We start from the raw sequence: 26,107 nt of genomic DNA on the forward strand, positions 1-26,107 counted from the left end.
AACTCGGGTCAGGAGTGCTGAGAAAGTGGCGCCTAGCACACAGAGGGCAACCGGTGGGCGCGGGTGGAGGGACCGCCCACGTCCAAACCGAGCTCCGTCTGCAACGTCAGACTTCAACGTCCAAACTGTGCACCACCCGTTCCTACTGACAGGACTCCAAATCTCTGGGGACCAGAGAGAAGCACGGCTCGGTAGGTGTGGCCCTCAGCCCCGCAAGAGCTGGGGATCAGAAGGGGCACTCGGAGTGAGAGTTCTCTACCTGAAGCTAGAAACCGATCGCCTCCTGAGCGACTGCTGGAGGCTTAAACACCATCGACGCCCTCCTGGTTGGTAACGGGGAAGCTGAGAGGTCACCCTTTCCTTGTAGGGACGCTGAAGACACTACTCCTGGATCCTCACTTAGAAGACTTTTCCCAGACACAGGACCAAGAATTAACAGCATGGTCTCTTGACCACAACAATGAAGATTTTTGACAAAAATCACACACAGCCTCCTGGTTCTAACGGATGCAGAACAGAAAGGTTAGCCTCTGCAGAGGGGCTGCGTTTTCTGTCCACCTGCCACGAGAAGGGAGTTGCGAACACACAGAAAACGTGAAGGGTCGTGTAACGGACACCCTTGTATCCGCCCCTGGGCGGCAGATTCAATTTTAAACGCCGAGTCGGGGAGGCAGCCCGCTAAGACAACGTCCAGGGTGAACCCGCCCCATCACCGCCAAGCGGGGCGAGGACGTGAGCGTCCTCCCCGGCTCGCGGCTTCAGGAGGGACGGCCACCGCCGGGCCCCCCGCCCGAGAGCACCCGCGGGCGCCACAGAGCTCCTCTATCGGAGCCCAGATCAAAGGCCGGATCCCCGGGCGTGGTTCACGGGAAAGGCAGTCCCACAGTCGAGGATACCGAGAACCGTCAGGAGGACGCTACTAATGAGCTTCTAAACATGAGCAATCTAGTCTCCTCGTCTGTTCAAAGAGGAGGTCATTCCCTCAGAAACTGTTTTAAAAGGACTCGAACCCATCAATACAAAGCCTACAAGGCACCAAGGAATTACGAAGTTGACTTCGCACCCTGGTTTCCAGGAACGTTAGCGTTCCCAGTGCTGTGCGGCCCACACTACCTCGTGAGCCACCCGTCTCCGGTGACAGCACTCCCAACCAGCAGCCGGTCACCTGCCCAACGGCCACGGAACGCGCCCACCGCGCAACCCACCCTGCACATTCCTTCCCCAAGGCCTTGCCCTCTCGAGGCACGGGACGCAGAACAGAACACCGTCAGAGCGCCCCTTTCGCTCACACGCTTTCCATCAAGGGCAGATCTCACCCAGAATCCTATTTGTGCCAAACACTAAACAAAGTCATCAAACAAAGTCAAGGCTACTTCCTGCCTGGGTCCAGGGCCAGATCTTCCTAATACAAGGGAAGAATTCTAAATTACCAACTGTTATAAATCCCTTCCTCATGGGGGATCTAAATAATAACTGCTCACATCTACGTATGAAGAAAGAAAAGCAAATTCTGCTTTTCATTATTTGTGTACAAGTGAGAGAGAAACGTCTCAAAGTCTGCACGCTGATACCAACAGCAAAACAGCCCCAAGGGCGAGTGCTCGTGTGACTGTGTCCTGCTGTGGTCCACGGGGGGGGGGGGGGGGGGGGGGGGGGGGGGAGAAGCATGGCCATCAAAGGAGGCCTAGAGTCACCTGTGCTAAAAAGCGAAATGAACTCGCAATCCACCCGCAAAACCTTATTTTTACCGAATTTCCTGACATGATATCACACCACAGCAGTAACTTGTGGCCGTGGAGGGACAGTACAACGCACATTAGTAACAAAGTTTCAGTCCTGGAAAGCTGGCAGGCTATTTCCTGAATTTTAAAGGTGTGTATTTTAACGACTTAAATTTAATCGTGCCCTTGCTTAAGGAGTGCCTTAAAGACTGCTTTATGTTATTAAATCTCACCAGCTCTTAACCATCCACTATGTTGGAATACGAGAATTGTTTTGAAGCCTGGTCACGCTCACTTAATCTAGCACAAAGCCCATCTGTACCTTGTTTCATGTTACTTTTAAATAGCCATTGTATATAATCAAAGCCACAACTTCGAGATAGCATTAAGTCCACGTGGTACCGGGGTGGGGGAGCTGCCTCAAAACCCTACCCCTAGTTTTTATTTTAAAAGCAGCTTATGAAAACAGGAAAAGTAAAAGATGCTTATGAGAGCCGATACACAAACCGAAACAGTGCTCAACCCATGTGACTGGCAAGGCAAGTGTGCAGGCCAAAGCCCCAAAACGTCACAGATGTCATCACACAGGGTGAAGCCCTCGGGCGTTCAGCAAGCGGGGCACAGGGCCATCGCCACAGCAACCCTGCCCATCCCCAATGCCAAGCTCTGAATCTTGGGAGGGGCCTGGCCTCTCAGAACGACCCGAGGCCAACAGGGTCCCACCTGTGGGGCTTGTCAAACGACATCTGTACTCACGAATCACCAGACACAGGGCATGAGAAGGGGCGTTCGGCCCAGCACCTCCCCACATGCTGGAGGCTGACGAACACGCGTGTCCAGAAGAAAGAGTCCCAAAGTCACAGCCAGTGGGGCTCTGAGCCTCGTCATCAGGGGGCAGATCCAGGCCACTCCTCCAGGAAGCTTTGGGAATAACTCCAACTGGAAGCCCAACACAGTGCAGAGACGAGGTGGGACTAGAACTTATGTGGGACGTGCTTCCCAGGAACACCCGGGCCAGAACGTAAGTAGGACGTGCTTCCCAGGAACACCTGGGCCAGAACCTAAATAGGATGTGCCTCTCCTACTTCCCTCCCAAAAAATAGGCTTAAAGGTGTACTGACCAAAGAGCCCATCAGGAAGGAAGAAGTTTTGTCTTTAAAAGGGGGGGGGGGGCATTAGGCTCTGACACTATTGGTTCACAGCAAGTGCTCAGGTAACATCGGTTAAGAAGTGTGCCCTCCCACACCCTCCTTCCACTTCTGTTCTCACAAGGCTGCTCAGAAGTCACTCTAACCTCCGTCCACCTGGATAAACTCAGTCACGGGGCGGCCAGGGCCAGCAAGCACCAGGTGCTCTAGCCCAGTGGACACACCTGGGACAGAAAGCAGACCCGGGTGTTTACCAAGCAAATAACACGTCATCACCTCATTGAGCCTCGATACCACCCCGGAGGTATCGCCTCCGCCTGACAGCTCCGCCTGACAGCTGAGGAAACTGAGGCTGGGGAGACGAGCCAGCTCACCCAGGATGGGCCCACACGTCCTCTCCACGTGGACGGAGATCAGGAAGAGGTCTTCTCAACAGACACACCTCAAGATCCTCCCACAAAGCCCTACAAATAGGATTTAGGAAAACATCCAAAGAGATTCAGGAAGCACAGAAGAAGGTCATCCATAAGTTAAAAATGGAATTTTGTGCTCTGAATTCCCACTCTACTAAAATCCAGCCCCCTCCAGCTGATGGCTCCTTAGCAAACCTGTCCTTTCTAAAGCACGTGGCCAACTAAAATATTTCATCTGTTCCTTTCCTCTGACAAGAGCAGGCTTTGCAACTGCTCTTAAATATACTTGACATCCTTACCTGAGGATTTGTAAGCTACATTTTGTCAGCATACAGGTAACTGTCACACCGACGTGACTGGCCATGCTCTGTCTGCAACACAAGAGGTAATCTCTAGGGGCGCCTGGGGGACTCAGTCGACTGAGCATCTGACATCGGCTCAGGTCATGATCTCGTGGTCTGTGAGTTCGAGCCCCGCATCGGGCTCTGTGCTGATGGCTCGGAGCCTGGAGCCTGCTTCAGATCCTGTGTCTCCCTCTCTCTCTGCCCCTCCCCTGCTCATGCTCTGTCTCTCTCTCTCTCTGTCAAAAATAAATAAGCATTAAAAAAAATTTTTTTAAGAAGTGATCTCTATCTGTGTTAACTTATTCATGAAGCAGCCTCGGAATCTCCCCAGAAGGTTAATTAATAACAATACAGTTTACATTTCCGTTTTCATTTCAGGTAGAGCGGCCTACAAAGTCTATTTTTCCCAAGAAGTATCTCTTGATACTTCCTCAGAAAGACCATCAGGGTGAATCCGTGCCAACCTCCTCTTTATCGAGAAGGGAATTTCAGCTTGGCGAGGAGGGGGAACAGGGGACAACACAGGATTCAGAATAGATGCTCCTGTGTTTCTCGAGAGTGCCGGAGTCAGGGTACGTGGCTCCGGGTCAGAATGAGAGCACGATCAGACCTCCCACATCAGGGGACAAAAGTGTGCTCGCTAAAGAAACTCTGGGACATGCTGGCCTCCCCCTCTGCAGGCTTTCGTTTGTCCCGTGCACTCCTGGCACAGGGCAAGCCCCACCCGTGTGAGGTCTGGTCAGAACACAAGCAGAACCCTTCCTGCGCTCTCGGAACCAGGTGTCCCTCGGCACAGGACCACGTCCCCAGAGCAGGAGCCATAGCTGTGAACGCCGTCCTCCCAAAACAGACACTCAGCCCTGAGCCAGGTGGATCCAAAGCCTACACGTAATTTTTAAATAGCTTAAAAGTTATTAAGTGTGTTATTAAATTATTAAATGACTTGACTAACCAGATGATTGAGTTAAAAACATTAGCTGTTCACAATTGTGAATAAGTATGTGAGGAATCCTCTCTCTGGAGCTGTCAGAACTAGATTGGATCTGGCCCGTGGGCTCCGATCCTTTCATTAGGACACAGATCTCCAACCCAATCAGCAAACACACGACTTGCAACCATCAGCCCAGAAGAAAAAGACATATTTCTAACCTGGTAGCAATCACAGAATCCCTTCACTTCTCTTTATCTTGGATAGTTTGGTCTTTTTTTTTTTTTTTTTTTTTTCTGATTTTTAATACCCACTGGACAAAGCCCTTCAGTAAGGAACGCTCTCGATTTGCAAAGCACACAGCACAGAGAGCCCATTTTACTCTCCAGGATTTTCAACAGCAACAGCACTGACTAGCAGCCTCCTTCCCCGAGGGGACTGCTTGCTGCTGTGTTATCTTTTACAACTCAGGACCTTAGCGCCTCCCCACTTTGTCTCAAGGGATTATTAACACTAATGACCCCAATCGGGTCCAGAAGAAAGGAGTGCACTTTACGTGTGTTCGGAGGACAAACACTGGTGTCTCCGGCATGCTGACTCCTACTTTCTTACCCCACACCAGCTGGGGTTCCCAGAGTCTCCTCTTTGAGAGCGCTATTTATTATCATCACCAACAAACGGAAGCAATTACTTCTTTTGAGACATGACAAGTTTTTGACCCTCTTAGCAGAAAAGAACAGAGCACTGGTAACAATAGGTCATCTCTGAATGGCAAGAAGGAAGGAAGGAAGGAAGGAAGGAAGGAAGGAAGGAAGGAAGGAAGGAAGGAAGGAAGGAAGGAAAGAAGGGAGGGAAGGAAAGAAAGAAAAGAAGGAAAGAGAAAGAAAGAACACAAAAGAAGGAAGAATAGAGAGAAAGAAAGAAAGAGAAGGAAGGAAAGAAAATCACAAAAAAACTAAAGTTGGAGACCTTGACAGCAGAGGTGGAGAAGGAGAAAGTGAAGCATCAGGAGAGCGCCAACCCTGTAAAGCGTCCAGAAATCCACCGCGGCGCCCACGGTGCATGTTACAACAGATCAAACGTCCCCCGCTCCCAGGGTCAACAGCGATACGCAAAACCAAGTCAAGTACCTGCAGCCAAGAATTTGATTCTTCTTCAGCATGCTTGAGCGATTATGACAAGGACTGGAAATGAGCTTAATAATATGACTAGGATTTGAACTAGTGAGTCAGCCTATAGATATAGGCCATCAAAACGAAGATTATTCAACACATTCTCTTTACCATCCAGAAGAATACAACTCATCCCATAAATCACTGCTTAAAAAAAAAAAAACCAGCTCTAAAAAAAGCGACAACCCATGTGAAAACGGCTGGGCTGAGGAAGAGGCAGAGAGTGACTCATAACATCCAACAGCTTGTAGCCTCCAAACCATAACAAGAGTATAAAACCAGTGGGCCCAGTATAAAACAAAATAGAGTCATTGTTACCGCGTTGACCTCATAAAGCTCAGATCTAGGCGTAACTACAGCACTGCAAATATGTTATGAGCACTCGGAACAATTTTACAGGTCTATGCCTTTAATGTGTGCGTGTTTACTCTTCCAGCTTCCGGGCTAAATTTGACATCTATATTTATTCATCGAGAAAAGAACATTCAAATTTAACTATTTTCCTAACTCTGAAGAACTCTTATAATTCAAATCCACACATTTCAAATCCCACACATATCAACGCTGCCATTTTGTAAATATTTTTTTTAAATACAGGTAACAATATTGTGGGTTTATCATGCCAAGCATTCCATTTCATTCACCACAATACTTACAGCCATTTGACAACTTTGAGGCAGATGTAACAAAGTAAACAAATTCTGTTACCAAATTCGAGGTCTGATTCAGGGTGGGGTCCACGTGGCCTCACAGCAGTCATTTCCCCACTCTGGGGACCCCTCCCTTCCTCCCCTCCAATGACAACAAATTATCAATGAGCGCCTGAAGGAAAACAGTTTTTCCACACACTTGTTTTCAAGAGTCAACTATATCCTTCCAATGAGGGTAATGTACACAAAGTGTGGGTCGCATTAGAGATGGCCGGGCCTCACGGCTTTGGAGGGTGGTCCTAAGGTGTCAGCCAGGGCAGAGCCCTGAAGTCTGTAGAGCGGGGCCTCCGAGAACACAGGGGTAGGACTCGAGTTCCAGAGCTAAGTGCCTCTCTTATCTTGTGCCCGACGGCCCCGAAAATGCCACACTGAAAGTCAACAAACATTCCGACTGGCCATCCCTTTCAGATTTTATTCTTTGGTGACAGGAATGCGCATATGAACTGCTCGCCCGCAATTACTTAAGAAAAAAAAAAAGTCATTGGCCCCTTGACCGACACGATGAACCGACGTTAGATTACCTTTCACTTGCCTCCTTACGTAGCTACTCACTAAGAAAGTGTCCCACCAGACTCTGCTCCAGATCCTAACAGGTAAAGTAATTTGGTGTATTAATTAGCAAAGCAGAGCATGAACTGAGTAACCCCCATAAGCAAAAATTAGGAAGTGAGCAAAGTAACAACCACCACAAAATGTAGAACGTGGACTCTATTTCTTAAAACCTGCTCTTCTACAAACACCAACCAATTTTCACAGGCTGTATCGGGCGGTGGTTTCCCTAAGTTCTACCAAAATAAGAATTCAGCCAGTCCTGGGGGAGAGAAGGCGTCCATCTGTGGCAAGCACAGGGTACACACAGCCCGGGACACAACCATCAGTGAACACACAAACGTATTGCTACATTTCGATCAACAACTGAAAAATTTTTTTAAGACCTGAGTCTTTTTTAACTTTTCCGTTTCTTCTCTACTTTGCTTGGTGTTTCCGTTTAAAGTTTTTCCTTAAGCCAAAATGAAATTATTTGGGGGCCTTCTTAAAGCCAAATAGGAAAAAAGCACATTTCCAAAAGGTGAGATGTCACGAAGGGGAGGGAAGAGGAAACGATTTAGGGGAGAGGAGCCTCGGCCGGCCACCCCACCGGGTGCCCTGCAGTCAGCCAGCCCACCGGCATCTCCCCTGCAGGCCCGTGTTTGAGCAGACGGACACGGCCCACACCCACGACTCTACCCAGACACGCGGACCGGAGGCTGTCAGTGCCCCGAGGAGGGGCCGCCTGCCACATCTCCCCGCAGAAAACTCCTGCACTTTGCTGACGATGCCGTTCTACGGTGAGAGGCTTTCCCCAGCGAGGGAGGCACAGGGTAGTCACACACAGCGGAAAGAAAAAAGGAGGCAACCAGCAGAGCAGGACGGAAAAATCGGAGTTCTGAAGCTTGAGAAGTCAATCTGCAACCCTTTAACAGTGACTCTAGAAAACAACACAGCACCAGCATCCGTAACAACACCCAGCAGACAGCACAAACCCATACTGCACCGGTGCAGAGAAGTCCACACCACAGACTCCCATTAGGGGCCGGCAGGCCACACAGGAACGTGTTTCGTCAATCTACATACACATTGTTTTCCACCCTCCTCAGCAGGAACCGAGCACTGGAGATCGCACGTGTTTCCATAATATTTTCTGATATTACAATAAAATGATGAAGACTAACTCACAGAATTCTCTCCACATGAATCATGACCGAGGGTTAAATGTGATCAGAGTTGTTTGAACATTTCACTTTGCAAGCGGATGTGCTGAGAGAAGTACCACGATGTAAAAAGACAGATTTCTGACCCTTCCAATCTTTGGCTTCTCTGATGCAATACTGAAAAACAAGTTGATTCACCAACTTAAGCCAGGAACAACTACTCTATGTGGTTACAAGACCTGAAATTCCAAAGAAGACTCCACCAGTTCAGCATGGACAAAGCAAGTCAAACACGACACGGCTAACGAGCCAGGGCAGAGGGGGGAGGGCTGGACGGGTCAGTGCGCCAACCCTCTTGTTTCATTCTTCAGTGTTCAGGCCAAGTCTCACAAGGCTTACACAGAAAGACAATAACGTACTTCCCATATGCAGACACATACCCCTCTCTCCGCCCTGACACCCAATGGGAAGTTGACGAAGCCCCTTTGAAAACCCTGTACAGACAGAAGGTGTTCACGGAGAATGAGACCGAGCATCCCTTGGTCTAAAGTGTTTTTGCCACCCTCTGGTCAGCGGGAACAAGAGTGATGGCTGGTGACAGGTGAGTGTCATCTAACAGGTAAGCGTGCCCCCAGGTTCAGGTGCCTAAGCCACAGTCCCGTGCAGCACGGGGCCAGGACACATGTCCTCAGCACTGTCCCAGACTCGAGGAGCAAACGCAAGCTGATGTCCGGGCTGACGGGGGAGGTGGCGCGATCCTGTGGCGGCTCAGACGGCTTCCCACTTTGCTAACACAGATGGGGTACTGACACAAAATGTCAGGGCAACGCAGACACAGCAAAAGCGTGTGGGGGTAAAGCACGAATGTCAGGGTCCCATAAGGAATACTGAGCGGGGCAAACATGACTAGGGCCGGGGCGGGGGGGCCTCGAAGTGGGGCGAACCCCATCTGAACACTGACAAAATCGCAGAACTTGGGCAAACACTTTCCAGTGGAGACTCCATCCGTCCAAGCAATCTGCCCACACCGCACACTTTGTCCACCAGTTTGAGTCTAATATTGTTCCCAGCAGGCTACTCCTCGTGTGCCCTGCCTTGGGGTCCTCTGAGACACTAGCAAAGCCCTCTTGCCTTCCAGCAGCCACAGTCCAGGAAACAGCCTCCTCTCCTCCCACGGGGCTGCTTCACATTACAGAACAGTACAGTGCCCCGCAGAACCCCAAGCTTGAAACAGAAAAATAGAAAGGCGTCCAGTGCCTGTAACCCCGAAAAGGCAGTTAACGCGACACCGCAGCCCCCACGCCAATCCCTCCCTTGCCCTGAACGTGTTAAAAAGGAAAACACCAAGTCAACATTAGCTCCTCCCTGCCGATGAAAATTGGCACGAGTGAACGTGCGTCCTGGCTCCCCGCCCTAACAGAACCGTTACACACGCGCGCACACACTCACACACACAAAAGTTCACCAGGCCGAAGGGCCCCAAATGTAAATTCAAAGCCGGCCGGCCTGTCCCCACCCCACATCATGGGGTGGCCTCTGCAGGGCGAGCCGGGGACACGAAATACATATTAAACACTTCACATTTCGGAACTTTGGTGGTTCCTTTCTTGAGAGGCCGCAAAACGCGACCTAAACTTATGACAGTTGAGCACATGACCCCGCCACTAAGAGCAGATGAGAAGCCGCATCTAACACTCCGTGCGGTCCCTGTAGCAAATCTGTCACCAGTGTGGATGTGCGAGATGAGCGCGCGACAGCAGAGCTGCTGGGGGGGGGGGGGGGGAGGGGGGCCCGGCCGCGGCCCCCGCCCTGCCCAGCACGACACACGGAACAATAGTGCGCGCCCCGCGCCGCCTCCAGCCCCCAAGTGCAACGCCAAGTTTCGCGTTAGAACCAGGCCGGCCGGCACCCCAGGCCGCGCGACGCGGACGTGTCCCCAGCGCCGGCCGCGGGGCGAGCGCACGGACGCGCACCAAGGACACGGCTCCCCGCCAGGCGGGCGCCCCGCGGCCCAGGTTCCCCCCCCCCAACGGCTCAGCCCCCCCCCGCCCCCCGCGCCCCGCGCCCCGCGACCCCCGTCCCCGCCCCAGGCCCCGCCGCAGCGCGGACACCCGCAGGCACCCGCAGCGCAGGGGACCCGGGCCCGGGGCGGGAACAGGGCCGCGCGCACCCCCGCCCGGCGCCCCCCGCCCGCTCCCCCCCGCCCGCCGCCCGCCGCCCCGTCCTCCCCCCCCCCGCGCCCCGGCCCCCCCCCCCGCGCCCCCGCGCCCGCGCGGCCCGGCCGGGCCTGTTACCTTCCGACAGCTCGAGCTCCAGCTCGGCCAGCCGCGCCCGCACCTCCAGCGGCAGCGCCGTACCCTCCAGGCCGCGGTCCGCCATGCTCGCGGCGCCCCCGCCCCGGCCGCCTCCCTTTGTTCGCAGGCCGCGGTCTGGCCGCTCCTCGCGCCCCGCGGACCCGCACCGAGCGGCAGGCCGGGCGCGGCGCAGCGAGCGCTCCTCCCCCGGCGCCTCCTCGGCGCGGCCCCCGCCACGCGGCCTCGCGCCCGCGCCCCCGCCCGGCCCCCGAGCGCGCCCCCGGAACCGCCGCTGCTCCGGGGCGCGCTGGCGGCGGGGGCGCGCTCGGGGGCGGGGCGGGGGCCCGGGGCGCGCGGGGAATGCGGCCCCGGGCGGGGGGCGCGCGGGGGTGGGGGGGGAGGGGTGGGGGGAGGGACGCTCGGGGTCCGGGCGGGGGCGCGCGGGGGTGAGGATGGGGAACGAGTGTGGGGGTCGCCCAGGAACGAGAAGGGGGGGTCGCTCGGGGGGGCTGGGCGGGGGGCGCGCAGGGGCGGGGATAGGGAACGAGTGGGGGGGGGCGCGCTCGGGGGACCGGTGCGGGGGGGGGGGGGTGGGGCGCGCGGGGGCGGAGATGGGGAATGAGTGTGGGGGTCGCCCAGGAACGGCGAGGGGGAGCGCTCGGGGGGAGCTGGGCGGGGGGCGCGCGGGAGCGGGGATAGGGAATGAGTGTGGGGGGGGGCGTCCGCGAAAGGGGGGGCCGCGGGGGCGGAGATGGGGAACGAAGGGGGGCGCCCGGGAAAGGGGGGAAGGCGCTCGGGGGGGCCGGGGCGGGGGTCGCACGGAGACCGGGCTGGGGGCGCGCGGGGGTGGAGATGGGGAAAGAGTGGTGGGGGGCGCCCAGGAATGGGGGGGGAGCGCCCTCGGTGGGGGGGGCCCTGGCGGAGGACGGTGATGGGGAACGATTGTGGGGGTAGGGGCGCGCTCGGGGGGCCGGGCTGGGGCCGGGCGGGCGGGGATGGGGAACCGGGGACCGAGAACGAGGACGAGGACGCGCGCGGGGGGTAGGGAGGGGCTGGCGGGGCCGCGTCCGCGGGCGGCAGGGGTGGGGGGTGGTGAGCTTTCGGCCGGGGGCGCGCACCGGGGGATGAGGCGGGGGCGCGGGGATGAGCGCGAGGCCGCGCGCGGGAGGTGGGTCGGGCCGGACGGGCCGGCGCAGCGCGCGCTCCGGGGGCGCGCTCGGGGGCGCGGGGCGCGCGCACCGGCCCAGCCCCGCCTCCGCCTCCTCCCGGCTTAAGACAAAAATGCCTGCTGGAGCCCGGGCCTAACGTGCAGTTAACACTGAAGTGTTCTGGGTCTTAGCTGAACGATTTTCTGTGGCTCCTTGGGGGTGAGGGTGTAATGACAGTGCGGCCGTGGACTAGGCGCTAGGTGCCAAGTTCCAAATTCTGGATCCGGAACCGGCCAGCCTGTGCCCTTGGGGTGATCAGCGTCCCAGACTGGGCTCCACTTCCCCACCTGAGGAAAAGAGGAGCGACGGCGTGGCCCAGCCCCCACTTCCCACATCAGCGCCACCAGGCTGTGACCCGGTGGCACATGGTCAGGGGGACCCGGCCGTCCTCAGACCCCCGGCTCCTGTATTTCCCCACGCCCTGGCCACGATGGTCCTGTGACACGGCCCTCGGCCCTTTTCCTTTGCACTCCTTGTACGCTTTCCTCTTGGTGGGTCAGCTCCCACCGCATCGGGGTCACCGTGGCACCGCTGATGACCAAGTCTGTGCCCCTGTCCTGATTTTGAGAGGCTCTCTCACACATCCCACTGTCCAACTGAAGAGCCTGCTGACATGCCCCCATACCCAAACCCCAAAAACCCAAAGTAAGCCAGCTCCTTCGGACTGTTTACTTCCCCTGGAAAGAGTCCTGGACACTTCTCCTCCTCAGTCTCCATGCACCCTCTGCTTTCCGGTCCTCTCAAGGCTCTGGCCCAAGGACTGAAGCAACTGAGCTCATGGTCGTTCCCGGTCGCCCCCTGCTGCTCCCCTGAAGCCTTCCCACCCGGTTCTCCCGCGAGTTCGCACTCCTCGCTGCGGCTGGGGTTGGCTCCCAGAAGCACACTGCCATTCCTTCCCAGCCCAGGGACGATCTACTGAACACAAGCGCAGCTCTGCCAGACCGGAGACCCTCCGCCACCAGTTGCACGCTGCGGCCCGGCTGCATCCCACAGGCAGTGCATCCCAAGGAGCTGGTGTGCTCTGCCTCAGCAGGCTTGCTCTTTCTTCTCTTTAGCGCCTTTCTTCATGGCGTGGCTCCCCCTGAGCACCCACTCCCCTGCTCTGCCCACACCCTCCCACATGCAGGCCTAACATCAACCCCAGAAAATCTCTTCCTCCTTTGCTGTGCTCCTGAGACTCGCTGCCCTTATCATATCTGACCTTTTTATTTCTCTTCTTCACTGGTGGAGGCCCCTCAACACCAAGGCTTCCTCCTCATCTCTGTCCTTTCCCTTGATGTGGCCGTTATGACAACTTAGGTGTCGGCATTTCTCACACGGAGCTGTCTTGTCAGTGGGGAATTGTGAGGGAGCAACAGACATCTGCGATGACAAGCCTGAGAAGGGGGAACCCCAAACTCCTCCGCTTCATGCTCTACGGGCATGAGTCCAGCGGACCGCGGGAGCCAAGCTGCATACGCCATTCCTGTCCCCTGTTCGCGGCAGACAGGCCACCATGTTGCAGAGAGCCCTGCAGTCCAGTCTGTTCATGCTGCAGGTGGAAGGCTTTACAGAAATAACGCTCAGCAGAACTGGGATTCACAGCCCGTCTGCAGAGCAAAGCCCTGGGTCCCTTACGGCAAAGTGGGGCTGTGCCTCAAACAGCAAGTGAGGTCAAGTCAGTGGAGGGCAGCATGATGTCCCAGGAAGACTGCGGATTCCCTTCCTAATGCATGGATGGGTCTGGGTCACTCACGTATGACGCTGGAACTGAGGTCAGCTCCAAAGAAGACTACGGTCTGATACTTCGATTCTGAGCTGATGGCTCTTCGCTTCAGCAGGCTCTTGCGTCCCTACACACACACACACACACACACACACACACACACACACACAAGGGGTGATGTACACCTGGCTTTTCCAACGGCCTGACAATTTTATCTGGAAATCCTGCCATGTCCTCAAAGCACGCTATGTCCGAAATCCGACCCCGCCTACTGCCGATCCTCGACCTCTGCTCGTGACCTCTGAATGCAGCCTCGCTCCTAGTGATCCGTGCTCTGAGCCCTGCCTCTTAGCACCCTCACACATTCCCCCGCTTCTGTGCACTGCCACCACCTAAGTCAGGCCTCCAGCACCGCCCCCCACCACCACTCTCTTCCTTCTAATCTTTCCTACCATGGCTGCTAGAGTGATCCTCCCAAGTGCCACTTCGAACAGGCCATAGTCCCTTTGCTCTACAATCTGTGCTGACTCTCTGCCTGCAAGCCGAAAGCCTCCTTGTTTTGTCATTGAAGGTTCACAGGCCTGGCACGGTTTCCTTCCCTACCTTCTGCGCCACGACTCCCCATCATGCACCTGCATTCACCTGCAGAGTTCCTCCACCTTCCTGTCCCCCCCCCCTTACCCCACCTGTGTCACAGCCACACATCCAATCGCACCCGTTCCTGTCCACTTCAAATGCCACTTCTGCCATGAAGCTTCCTTCCTAACCTCCCCATTGGGAAGATTCAAGCCCCCTTCTTGAATCACACGCCTCTTTTCCTACCTGTGCCACCTGGGTTCATGGTCTATGTGTGCGTCTTACCTGGCAGCTAGTCTACAACTTTCCCACTGTGTTGTTTAATGACACGTAAACAGCATATTGTTTCTGTTATGCTTGTGGGTATGTATGTGTGTGAGTCTATGTATAAAAACCGGGTTCAAATGTGTGTCGAGGCGGACATAACAATACCCAACAGAGGCTTATTGGAATGAATTGAACAAGCGTGAAGGGTTATTTGCTTCAAAGGTCTGCCGAAAGCCCTGAAAATTCCATCATCTGAGTTGCATCTTTGAACCACGGTCGATTATTTTCACAAAGTCACTGGAAAATCTTAAGACAGCTACCTGAGAGTGGTTACACATCAATGGCATTTATTAACACACCGGCATGGTTTAATTTATCAAACAAGCCATCTTTACGTAACAAAACCCAGAGGGTCTGAGACACAGCACAAAACATTCCCGGGTGAGGAGAGAGCGGCCCCACGGTGGTGATCGTGGCCGACTCGGAGGCAGCTTGGCCGAGGCCAGTGGATTAAAGAAACTCTGAAACATGAAGTGGTCAGCTCTCTGCTCCCATTCCACCCCAGTGAGGCCCGTCCCGGAGACAGTGTTTGGAGTTCCATGCGGGGCAGCTACATAGACCTAATTACTTAACCATCATGCCAGCTAGGATTTGGGGGCCTCTGTCTGCGTTTTGCCGTACTGCCTGCCCTGGGTGATGTGTCACAATTATTTGCCCACGTATGACAGCTCACCTCTACTGTTTTCTGTTTCGCCGAGCTCCCAGCCACTTCTGAGTGAGAACTTAACCGTTCACATATCACTCGGCTCTAGATTTCAGACAATCTGGTGGGGACGGAAGAGAGCAGTAAAGGAACGTACTAAACCAGGCGGAGAGGGCTTACTTATTAATGAGGTAACTGTAGGTAGAGAAAGACAGGCAGGTGACGGCCTCACTCACAGATGCGTATCTCAGAGTTCGTACCTTGACTTCCGAAGCCTTACTGCTGATAAAAGTTGATCAGTTCACGCCTCATCAGATTCATGTGGGATTTGTTAATCCTATGTTTTCTCCTGCGTATCCCAATCTTGTGAATTTTTTACCTTTTCCAAAGCCACTAGGAATTGTTGGTTGTAAAATACCACGGTGGGTTTTCTCCAAGTTTTTCTATCATAAATCCTGGGGGCTGCGGTGCCCACAGCCTTCCTATGCTCCAGCCTTCCACGGCTGAAGTCCTCCTACAGAACATGCCTGGCAATTTCTGTGTGGGGTCAAGTTTCATTTGGGTCTTACCGTATTATCAGCACTTCAGCTTGGGTGAAGTGAGTTGGGTTTAAAGAAAGGAAAAAAGTGAATAATCTGATACAGAAAGTTTGGGTTTAATTAGTCAGTACTTAGAAAGCAGCTTGAAACCTTGAATGAGACTATTCTATGCAAGCAAGAAACCATTAACATTTTGTGACTTTTCTTACATCCTTACAGAATTAACTAAATAATATGCATGTGACTAAGTTTGGTGAACCACACGGGTATTTGCATCTCGCCTGTGCTGACTGTCCTCCTCTGGAAGTGAAGACACAAGAACAAGAGTGTGGGCGAAGGAGAAGAGAGAAGTAATCCCAAAAAACCCCACAGCACAGTTAATTTGCTTTTCCTTGCCATTGCCGGAAGTGATGACGATTCAACTGAGTCAAAGATGTTGATGGAAACACAAGTGTGTGAAATTTATCCTCGACAAACAGCCCGGGTGTTTCCTTGTATTCATTATTACAAATCAATTTGCAATTATCAATAAGGTAATTATTTCTGATCATTTTAGTGAATTGTTAATCACTTCTACTAAAGGTGATGTGGGAGCACAAAACAACAAATTATCCAAAGATTAATCCTGTTTGGTCTTAGATCGCATCATATTTTTATAGCATATTTCCTCTGCCAATTATGATTGACTAATGTCTAGCTTAATTAAGCTAATGTCAAGATTAATTGTCATTCCCAGAAATCGTATCAATTAATTGCTGAGACAAGTCACACATGGGCTTTTTTTATTCAAGGTTTTACAAAGTGTTCTCAGATATAAGGTTTTTTTAAGGGCTTAAAACATAAGTTTTTGAGGTAGAAGAGAGGAGAATGTTTGAAGACTAAAATCTTGCCATCAAATCCACAAAGTGGGGACTCCTGGGTGGCTCAGTCGGTTAAGTGTCCGACTTCGACTCGGGTCATGATCTCACGGTTTGTGAGTTCAAGCCCCACATCAGGCTCAGCTGACAGCTCAGAGCCTGGGACCTGCTTCAGATCCTCTGTCCCCCCCCTCTCTCTGACCCTCCCCTGCTTGCACTCTCTGTGACTCTCAAAAAAAAAACTTAAATATTTTTTAAAATCCACAAAGTGTGGGGCGCCTGGGTGGCTCAGTCGGTTAAGCAGCCGACTTCGGCTCAGGTCATGATCTCGCGGTCCGTGAGTTCGAGCCCCGCGTCGGGCTCTGTGCTGACGGCTCAGAGCCTGGAGCCTGTTTCAGATTCAGAGCCTGGAGCCTGTGTCTCCCTCTCTCTGACCCTCCCCCGTTCATGCTCTGTCTCTCTCTGTGTCAAAAATAAATAAACGTTAAAAAAAAATTTTGTAATAAAAAAAAATAAAATAAAATCCACGAAGTGAAACAGCATCATAAAAGAAAATTTTCAAATTGATCTCATCCTTTCAAAATGGAAAATATCTGTATATACCAAGTTCAGCACACTCCTGAATGGCTTCCACTATGCCAGGTAACATTCTACGACAATGTCTGTCACGGGCTCTAAAAAATCCACTTGTGTAAAATCCAGAATCTTGCTATTAGAAAGCTAATTAAAAGCAGTGTTTTTGAGTGAGTCTGTACTGGCTTGCCCACACACCCTACAAAAGTAAGTAAAAACAAAGATCACGATGCTTATAGTGTCCACAGAAGACGGTACACCAGTCTGAGAGAATCCCAAGGACTCAACTTCCTCACCATCACCTTTCCCTGCACAGCAAGATAAAGTTCGTCCTTGAGAATGGGACTAGGCAGGAACAGGAGGGCACAGGCAATCCAGGGAAAGCCAAATCCCAGTTACGGTAGAAATTTTACCCTAGTTGGTGCTGGTATTTCCTCTTCCGGCCATGCTCACAGTCATATAATGGACTGGGGTGAGGTAGGGCAGGTTCCCAAGAAGCAGAGCCTGAGGCAAGGATCCAGAGGCACTTGCTTGATTGAAGGCGTGTTACAAGAACCTGTAGGGAGTGAACACATAACGGCAGAAGGAAGAGAGCAGACTACAGTGGCCCAATCCACAGACTGATGGGGCAGTTGCCTGTACAGCATGAACTACACGGGTCCACTTATATGTGGATTTTTTGGACAGGACTGTAAATGTATCTTCTCTTCCTTATGATTTTTCATAACAGCATTTTCACTTCTCTATTATAAAAATACACTATATACTATACATAACATACAAAGTAGGAGTTAGTCAACTGTTCATGTTATCAGTAAGGCCAACAGTAGGCTAGTAGCCATTAGTTTTGGGGGGAGTCAGAGTTATACATGGGTTTTCGACTGTGCAGGGGTCGATGCCCCTAACCCCGCATTGTTCAAGGGTCAACTCACTCTTAAGCACAAGAAAGGTTGAAAGGTGGAAAGAGAAGGATAATGGGTGGAGGAAGGGTAAGAGAAAGAAACAGAGGAGGCAGCAGAGAAGCCAGGGAGAGTAACACATGAACCCCTCCCCTCCCAAGGAACATGCGTGCAAGGAAACAGAACGGTGTTAGAACAGAAAGGGAGACTGACAGAAGAAAACACAGGTGCAGGCAGACAGAGCTCCAAACCAGTGATTTTAAGGACGTGACAGATCCGATAAAAAATTTAAAAACAGGCAAGCAAAATACTATTCTGAAACGTTGCTGTGGAAATTGGATGTTGTGTTAGGCTCTTAGGGCTTAACAACGTGGCACAAACTGGGTGGCTTTGAACAAGAGACACGTGTTGTCTCACAGTCTAGAGGCTGGATGTCTGGGGGCGCCTGGGTGGCTCAGTCAGTTGAGCGTCTGACTTTGGCTCAGGTCATGATCTTGCGGTTTGTGCCTTCATGCCCCTCATTGGGCTTGTGTTTGACAGCTCAGAACCTGGAGCCGCTTCGGTTTCTGTGTGTGTGTCTCTCTCTGCCTCTCCCCTGCTTGTGCTCTGTCTCTCTATCTCAAAAATAAACAAACAAACATAAAACCATTAAAATTTTTTTTTAATTTAGAGACCGGAAGTCTGAAGTCTAGGTGTCAGGAAAGCCATGCCCTCTGATGGCTGGGGGACAATCCCTCCTGACTCCACTGTCACACAGGCATTTTTATGTTGTCTTCCCTCTGTGTCTGTCTCCAGGATTCCCCTTTTTTATAGGGACACCAATCCTGTTGGATTAGGGCCCACCCTAGTGACCTCCTCTGAACTTGGCTGATACTGCAAAGACCCTGTTTCCAAATCAAGTCACAGTCTGAGGTCCTGGGGTTTGGACTTCAACACATCTCTTGGGTCACACAATCCAACCATGACAGATGTTAATATGGGAAAAAACCAATCTAAATGAAAACTTTACATCCCAAACACCAAGAAATTACAAAGGGCTAACTACATAGGAGCAAATTGTAAGACCAACAAGCCAAAATTGGGGAATTGAAGCAGCAGAAGAAATTTTAAGTAACACCTTATATGTAAGTTCAAACATTTTTGAATAACAAGAAATGATAAACTAAAACAAAAGCAACGAAACACAATTTTAAAAAGGGATTGTTAACAGCCCCCATCTTATAGAGGCTCCACTTACCATTTTTCAGCTTTTACACTTTATGAGGGCACAAAAGCCATACGCATTCAGTACAAACCACACCTCGAACTTTGGATTTGGATCTGGTCCCAGGCTGGCGGCGTGTGGGATGACTCTCCCTTGTGAGCAGCCTCTAGTCAGCCCCGCGATCATGAGAGTAACAACCGATGCACTGACAGTCGTCCTGCACCCACACCGCCATTCTGTTTGTTACTTTCAATATTCAGTAGATTACATGAGATATTCACCACTTTGTTATGCAAGAGGCTTTGTGTTAGGTGATCTTGCCCAACTGTCGGTGGATGAAAATGTTCTGAGCACATTAACGTAAGCTAGTCTACGCTGTGATGTTTGAGGTTAGGTGTACTAAATGCATTTTTGAGTTGACAGTGTGTTCAAGTTACAATAGGTCTATTGAGGGACATGGTAAGTCAAGGAAGATGTGTAGTTTTCTTCCTAATAGCGCTCGGTGGTTATCATCAGTTGACCCGCTGATAAAGCTACTATTCTTTGTCACCTAAGAGTTTCACATTAATGTCACCACATTTTAAGTCACATTAGCAGATGGAAACCTGCTTGAAGAAGGCCTCCGGTTCTGCAATTTTTTAGGAGACCAAACCATTAACTTTTATTATAATATCACTGTATTATAGTGAACGTATTTTATCTGCAGGTAAGTGGACTTCCTGGCACTGGCCACAGAAACTTACTACTGCAAGAGGCAGCATGGTGGGACGGGCCTCCTCCTGAAAGTAGGGTCTACCAGAGGTGGACAGTGCACGTGCACGGTACCCGCGTGTGTTCTCGGCACACGGCTCACCCCCAGGAGGAACAGAAGTCAGTGTCTGGGCTGTATTATGTAGTTGTCAGTGGAGAGAAAGTCTGGCATCAGGTGCTGTGTCATGGCTGGTAGTAGGAGTCTCTGAAAAATATTTCGTAAGCATAATAATGTACGCACCAGTCCAAACTGGAGACAAAGAATGGGGAATTCTAAAGGGATGGTTCCAGGGGGGAAAAAAAGAAATTAATAGAATGAACACATTGATAACAGTTTGAGATTGATTTATTTTGGTGATTTATTTTGATTTACATAGTTGTAATAATGTAAATTCTGAAAATTGGCATAAAAAGCAATATAGTTGGGGAGGAAGAGAACAGGACATTAATGTGTGTAAGCTTAGAGAAAAAGAGGTAGATAAGAAAGCTAGGTCCTCATCTTGTGGATGTAGACAGTCAATATCAATAAGTAGTTTGTTTTCTTTAATTTTTAATGTTAATTTTTTGACATTTTTTATTTATTTTTGAGAGACAGAGAGAGAGACAGAGCACAAGCAGGGGAGGGGAAGAGAGAGAGGGAGACACCGGATCCAAAGCAGGCTCCAGGCTCCGAGCTGTCAGCACAGAGCCCAACATGGGGCTGGAACCCACAAACCATGAGATTATGACCTGAGCTGAAGTCGGACGCTCAACTGACTGAGCCACCCAGGCGCCCCAAGTTTATTTTGAGAGAGAGAGAGAGAGAGAGAACCAGCAGGGGAGGGGCAGAGAGAGAGGGGGACAGAGGATCCAAAGCAGGCTCCGTGCTGACGATGGAGAGCGTGCTGCGGGGCTCGAACCCGCAAAGTGTGAGATCGTGACCTGAGCCAAAGTCAGACGCTTAACCAACTGAGCCACCCAGGCGCCCCGTCAATGTGTAGTTTTATGGAAAGGTGAAAAATACAGACATAGCACTATGAGCTTATTATTTAGGAATACAGAGGGAAACAGCAAAAGCATCACCATGAATGTGACTGTGCTTCCTTCAGGAAGGAAGATGGGAAGGCTCTGGGGACGCCTGTTTTTATCAGAAGTCTCCTGGTACAATCACACACTTTCACTGCGAAAAGTAACGTCTACAGAAATGTGCATACATGCTTTGGCACTTAACAAAGAAAGTAGAAAGCCAACTAATTCTCAACTATGTTAGAAAATTGATTTTCATTGCAAGTCTAACTAGATCATTTTTTAAACATTTCTATTGCAAAATGTAACATACAGAAATGTGCATAAATGTTATTGGTAACATTCGAATACTTAGAAAGCCAAGTAACTGTGAACCAACTCAAGAAATTAAACATTATGTACTTCCCAGAAGTCCCTCCTAACTACAATGCCCTGGTTCTCACCAAGACATTCTTCTGACTTGTAATTATTTCTCTGCTTTTCTTAACCAGCATTGGATGCGTCCCTATAAAATACAGTCTAATTTTGCTTACTTTTGAACTTTAGATGATAGAATTATACCATAACTGTAATTTATATGTTTTGTTTTTATTCACTCAACCGTAGGTTTATAGATTTATCCATATTGTCCCATGTAGTCTGCTTTTTCTTTTCCTCTAAGCAAATATTCTTTGAATGAACGTATCAAGAGTTTATTGATCCATTTCATCATTCCACTCATTGGTGGGCACTTGGGCTGCTCCCAGATTTGGGCTATTACGAGAAAAATATAGCAATATAATATACCCTATTATGATTAAACATTTTGTTTAATATTTATATTGAATAAATGTTGTTTGCTGATTGTTACATATTAATAATTAATGCTGTTTAATAGTTATACTTATTTATGATTAAATATTATATTATTTCAGATATGATATGCTGGTGAATATAGTGCAACTTTCCCCCCTGCTCTGAATTGCTCCCTATGCCGTATGTTATCCTGCACACATAGGCTCTTTTCTGTTCCACTCATCTATTGGTCTGTCCCCGCACTGATAGAGCACAGTACTGATACGACACCTAAACATCTAACACACTGAGTTTCACCTCTTTCTTCCCCTCCTCTGCTCTCCTCCTTCTTCAAGCCTTGGCTGTACTTCTCCCTGCATTTTTGTTTATATTTCAAACTCTCTCTCTTGTGTCACTCCTGCAAAATACTCCTGGGATTCTGAGTGGGGCTGCACCCAACCTGGAAGTCAACGTACAGATAAATGGCCTGTTTGCATTTTGACACTTCCATCCCACAAACACAGCGTATCTCTCCGTTTTTCAATAATGTCTTTCAGTAAAGTTACAGAATATTCCTCATAAAGATCTTTCACGTCATCCTTTTATACTTCTTTTGTTTGCCATTTTTGTATGCTATTTGTAAATGGCATATTTTAAAATTACATTTCACATTTCCTTCTTTTTTTTTTTTAAGTTTATTTTGAGAGAGAGAGAGCACAGGTGAGGGACAGAGAAAGGGAGAGAGAAAATCCCAAGCAGGATCCACACTGTCGGCACTGAGCTCAATGCGGGACTTGATCCCACAAATTGTGAGATCATGACCTGAGCTGAAATCAAGAGTCGGACACTTCACCGACCGAGGCCCCCCGCCAGGCATCCCAAAAAAATTACATTTTCTATTTGTTGCTCTTATATAGAAAAACAATTGAACAATTTTTTTTTTAATTTTTTTTTGAACGTTTATTTATTTTGGGGACAGAGAGAGACAGAGCATGAACGGGCGAGGGGCAGAGAGAGAGGGAGACACAGAATCGGAAACAGGCTCCAGGCTCTGAGCCATCAGCCCAGAGCCCGAGGCGGGGCTCGAACTCACGGACCGCGAGATCGTGACCTGGCTGAAGTCGGATGCTTAACCGACTGCGCCACCCAGGCGCCCCGAACAATTTTATTTTTATTAAATTACTTTATTTATAATTTTTATAATTTATATTTTGTTAAATATTATTAATTCTAATATTTTATTTGCAAGAAATTTTTGTTTAATATATATGCAATCATTTCATCTGAAAACAATGATAATTTGCTGTTTTCCTTTCCAAAGTTACCAGTCCTGGGGCGCCTGGATGTCTCAGTCGATTGAGCATCCGACTCTTGATTTCGCTTGGGTCATGATCCCAGGGTTGTGGGATCCAGCCCCACATTGGACTCTGTGCTGGGCATGGAACCTAAGATTCTCTCTCTCTCTCTCTCTCTCTCTCTCTGCCTCTGCCCCTCCCCTGCTTGTGCGCACGCTCTCTCACTCTCTCTCTTCTCCGTAAAATTTGGAAAAAAAATTTTTTTTTAAGTTACCAGTCCTGATTTTTTTCTTCTCTTACTGTAACAGCCAGGACATCCTGCTGAGTGCTGCATGGCAGTAGTGATCCCAGGGATAGGAGACATCCTTTTCTTGCCCACCTTGCAAAGGGGAGGTTTTCAAACACTTGTTAAATACAGTGTTGATTGTAGATTTTTGTAGCTTCTCTTCATCTGATTAAGAAAGCCCTAGTTTACTCAGTTTTTAAGCTGATACTGAAATTTAGCAAATGCTTTTCTTGCATTATTGGGAGGATTATGTAGTTTTTCCTGTATTGACCTGCTAATATGGAAAACAATTAACTGATTGTTTTAAATGTTAAACCAACCTTGTATTCCTAGGACAAATCTGACTTAGTCGAAGTCTTATTATCCTTTTAACATAATTGCTGAATTTGGCTTAATATTACAGTAAAACTCATCAACAACTCCCCCCAAAATAAACTGAAATTAAAAGTAATACATGGCCATTTTTTCCCCTTTCCTTTCTCAGAGGCTGATTAAAGTTTTTAACCTCTTCAGGGGTTGTGGACGGGGTTAGGGCAGCTGTCAGTACTGCATTGTTTCCTAAGAGGTGGAGAAGTAGGGGAGAGATCCCTGAATCCTAATCTGTCAGGCACCTTTGAAAGTCCAGGTGCCACAGCTATCAGAGTTTTCCCCACTGATATTTAAGCCAAAAGTTGACAAACAAAAACAGAAAGGAAAAGGGGAGGGGGGGAGAAAAGACAGGAAAGCATAAAAGATGAAAAATACCCCACACATAAAACAACAGCAGGGGCTGAGGCATATTTGCAATTCCATAGCCCTCCCCAGAAGCCTGGAAGAAATCAAGGGACGTGTGTTGATACAAAGGATTTATTGGGATCTCATTACCACACTGTGGTGGGGCTTTAGCCTGTTCTTAAAATTTTTACATTTGTGTCCATGAGTGAAATTAGCCTAGAAATATTCCTTATGCATCTGTCCTTGGGATCAAGTTTTACCAGATCATTAAATAAGTTGCAAAGCGCTTCTTCTGCTGTCTGGAGGAGGGTAGGGATGGAATCCTTTCTTCCTTGAGCATATCAAATAACTATCTAGTGAAACCAGCTGGCCTGGAGCTTTCTTTTAAGGGAACACACGTGGTGCCGATTTAATTCTTTACGGGTTTTACATTGTTGCAGCTCTGTTTCTTCTTGAGTCAGTCTTGATAGACTTCCTCCCAAATTTGTCCACTTCCTCTCATTTTCAAATTTATTGGCATAAAGTTGTTAATAATACCTTCTTTCTAAAGTGGGTGTGTGTGAGGCATCTGTGGTGATATTCTTTTTTTTCAATTGAAGTATAGTTGATGTACAATGTTATATTAGTTTCACGTGCACAGCACAGTGATTTAACAATTCTATACATGACTTGTTGCTCGCCAGGGCCAGTGGTGTCACGATCTGTCACCATAAGAAGTTATTACAATATTATCTACTATGTTCCCTATGCCGTACTTTTCATTCCCATGACTTATTTATTTTATAACTGGACATTTGTACCTTTTAATCCTATTTTGCTCACCTCCCAACCCCTCCCCCTCTGTCAACCACCAATTTGTTCTCTGTATTTATGACTCTCTTTCTATTTTATTGTGTGTTTTGTTTTTTAAATTCCACATATAAGTGAGATCATATGGCATTTTTCTCTCTGACTTCACTTAGCATAATACCCTCAAGGTCCAGCTATATTGTTGCAAATGGCAAGATTTCTTTCTTTATTATAGCTGGGATACACACACACACACACACACACACCTACTCATCTTTACCTACTCATCGACTGATGGACACTTGGGTTGCTTTCATATCTTTGCTACTGTAAATAATGCTGCAAAAAACATCAGGATGCATGTCTTTTCAAATTAATATTTTTATTTTCTTTGGGCAAATACCGAGCAGTGCAATTTCTGGATCACAGGGTACTTCTATTTTTAATTTTTTGTGGAACCTCCATACGGGTTTCCAGAGTGGCTGTACTAGTTTGCGTTCCCACCTACAGGGCATGAGTGTTCCTTTTTCTCCACAACCTTTTCAACACCTGTTGTTTCTTGTGTTGTTGACTTTAGCCATTCTGACAGGCGTGAAGTGATATCTCAATGTGGTTTTGATTTGCATTTCCCTGATGAGGAGTGATGTTGAGCACATTTTCACATGTCTGTTGGCCATCTGAATGTCTTCTTTGAAAAAAGACATTCTGCCCATCTTTTAATCAGATTTGTGTGTGTTGAGTTGTAGGAGATCTTTATATAGTTTGGATATTAACCCCCTCATCAGATATATCATTTGCAAATATCTTCTCCTATTCCATAGGTTGCCTTTTTGTTTTGTTGATGGTCTCCTTTGCTGTACAAAAGCCTTTTATTTTGGTGTAGTCCCAATAGTTTATTTTTGCTTTTGTTTCCCTTGTCTGAGAAAACATATCTAGAAAAATATTGCTAAGGCCAATGTCAAAGAGATTAGTGCCTATGTTTTCTTCCAGGATTTTTTTGGTTTCAGGTCTTACACTTAATCCATCTTGAATTTATTTTTGTGTATGATGTAAGAAAGTGGTCCAGTTTCATTCTTTGGGATGTTGCTGCCCAGTTTTCCCAGCACCATTTGTTGAAGAGACCATCTTTCCTCCATTCCTTCCTTTGTTGTAGATTAATTGACCATAAAAGTGTGGGTTTACTTCTGGGCACCCTGTTCTGTTCCATAGATCTGTGTCTATTTTTGTACCAGTGCCATACTGTTTTGAATACTATAAATTTTTGGTGTAACTTCAAATCTGAGATTGTGATACCTCTAGCTTTGTTCTTCTTTCTGATGATTGCTTTGGCTCTTGAGGGTCTTTTGTGGTTCTACACAAATTTTAGTATCTTTTGTTCCAGTTCTGTGAAAATGCTGTTGGTATTTTGATAGAGACTGCATTGAATCCATAGATTGCTGTGGTTAATATAGACATTTTAACAATATTAATTCCTCCAATCCGTGAGCATGGAATATCTTCCCATTTGTTTGTGTCGTCTTAAAGTTTTTCATCAGTGTTTTA

General features: G+C 49.1%; 1 protein-coding gene across 3 annotated transcripts in view; it reads right to left on the reverse strand.

Moving 5' to 3' along the window:
- The window catches only part of DIP2C (disco interacting protein 2 homolog C), a 411,195-nt gene extending 400,689 nt beyond the window's left edge, over nt 1-10,506 (reverse strand). For all 3 annotated transcript variants that reach the window (XM_030321072.1, XM_030321069.1, XM_032593812.1), the window contains exon 1: nt 10,422-10,506. In XM_030321072.1, coding sequence (XP_030176932.1) covers nt 10,422-10,506 — 85 coding nt within the window. The remainder of the gene's footprint in view (nt 1-10,421) is intronic.
- Nucleotides 10,507-26,107: the final 15,601 nt, after the last annotated feature.

This window comes from Lynx canadensis, chromosome B4, assembly GCF_007474595.2.
Source record: "Lynx canadensis isolate LIC74 chromosome B4, mLynCan4.pri.v2, whole genome shotgun sequence".
In the NCBI taxonomy this organism is placed as follows: Eukaryota; Metazoa; Chordata; class Mammalia; order Carnivora; family Felidae; genus Lynx; species Lynx canadensis.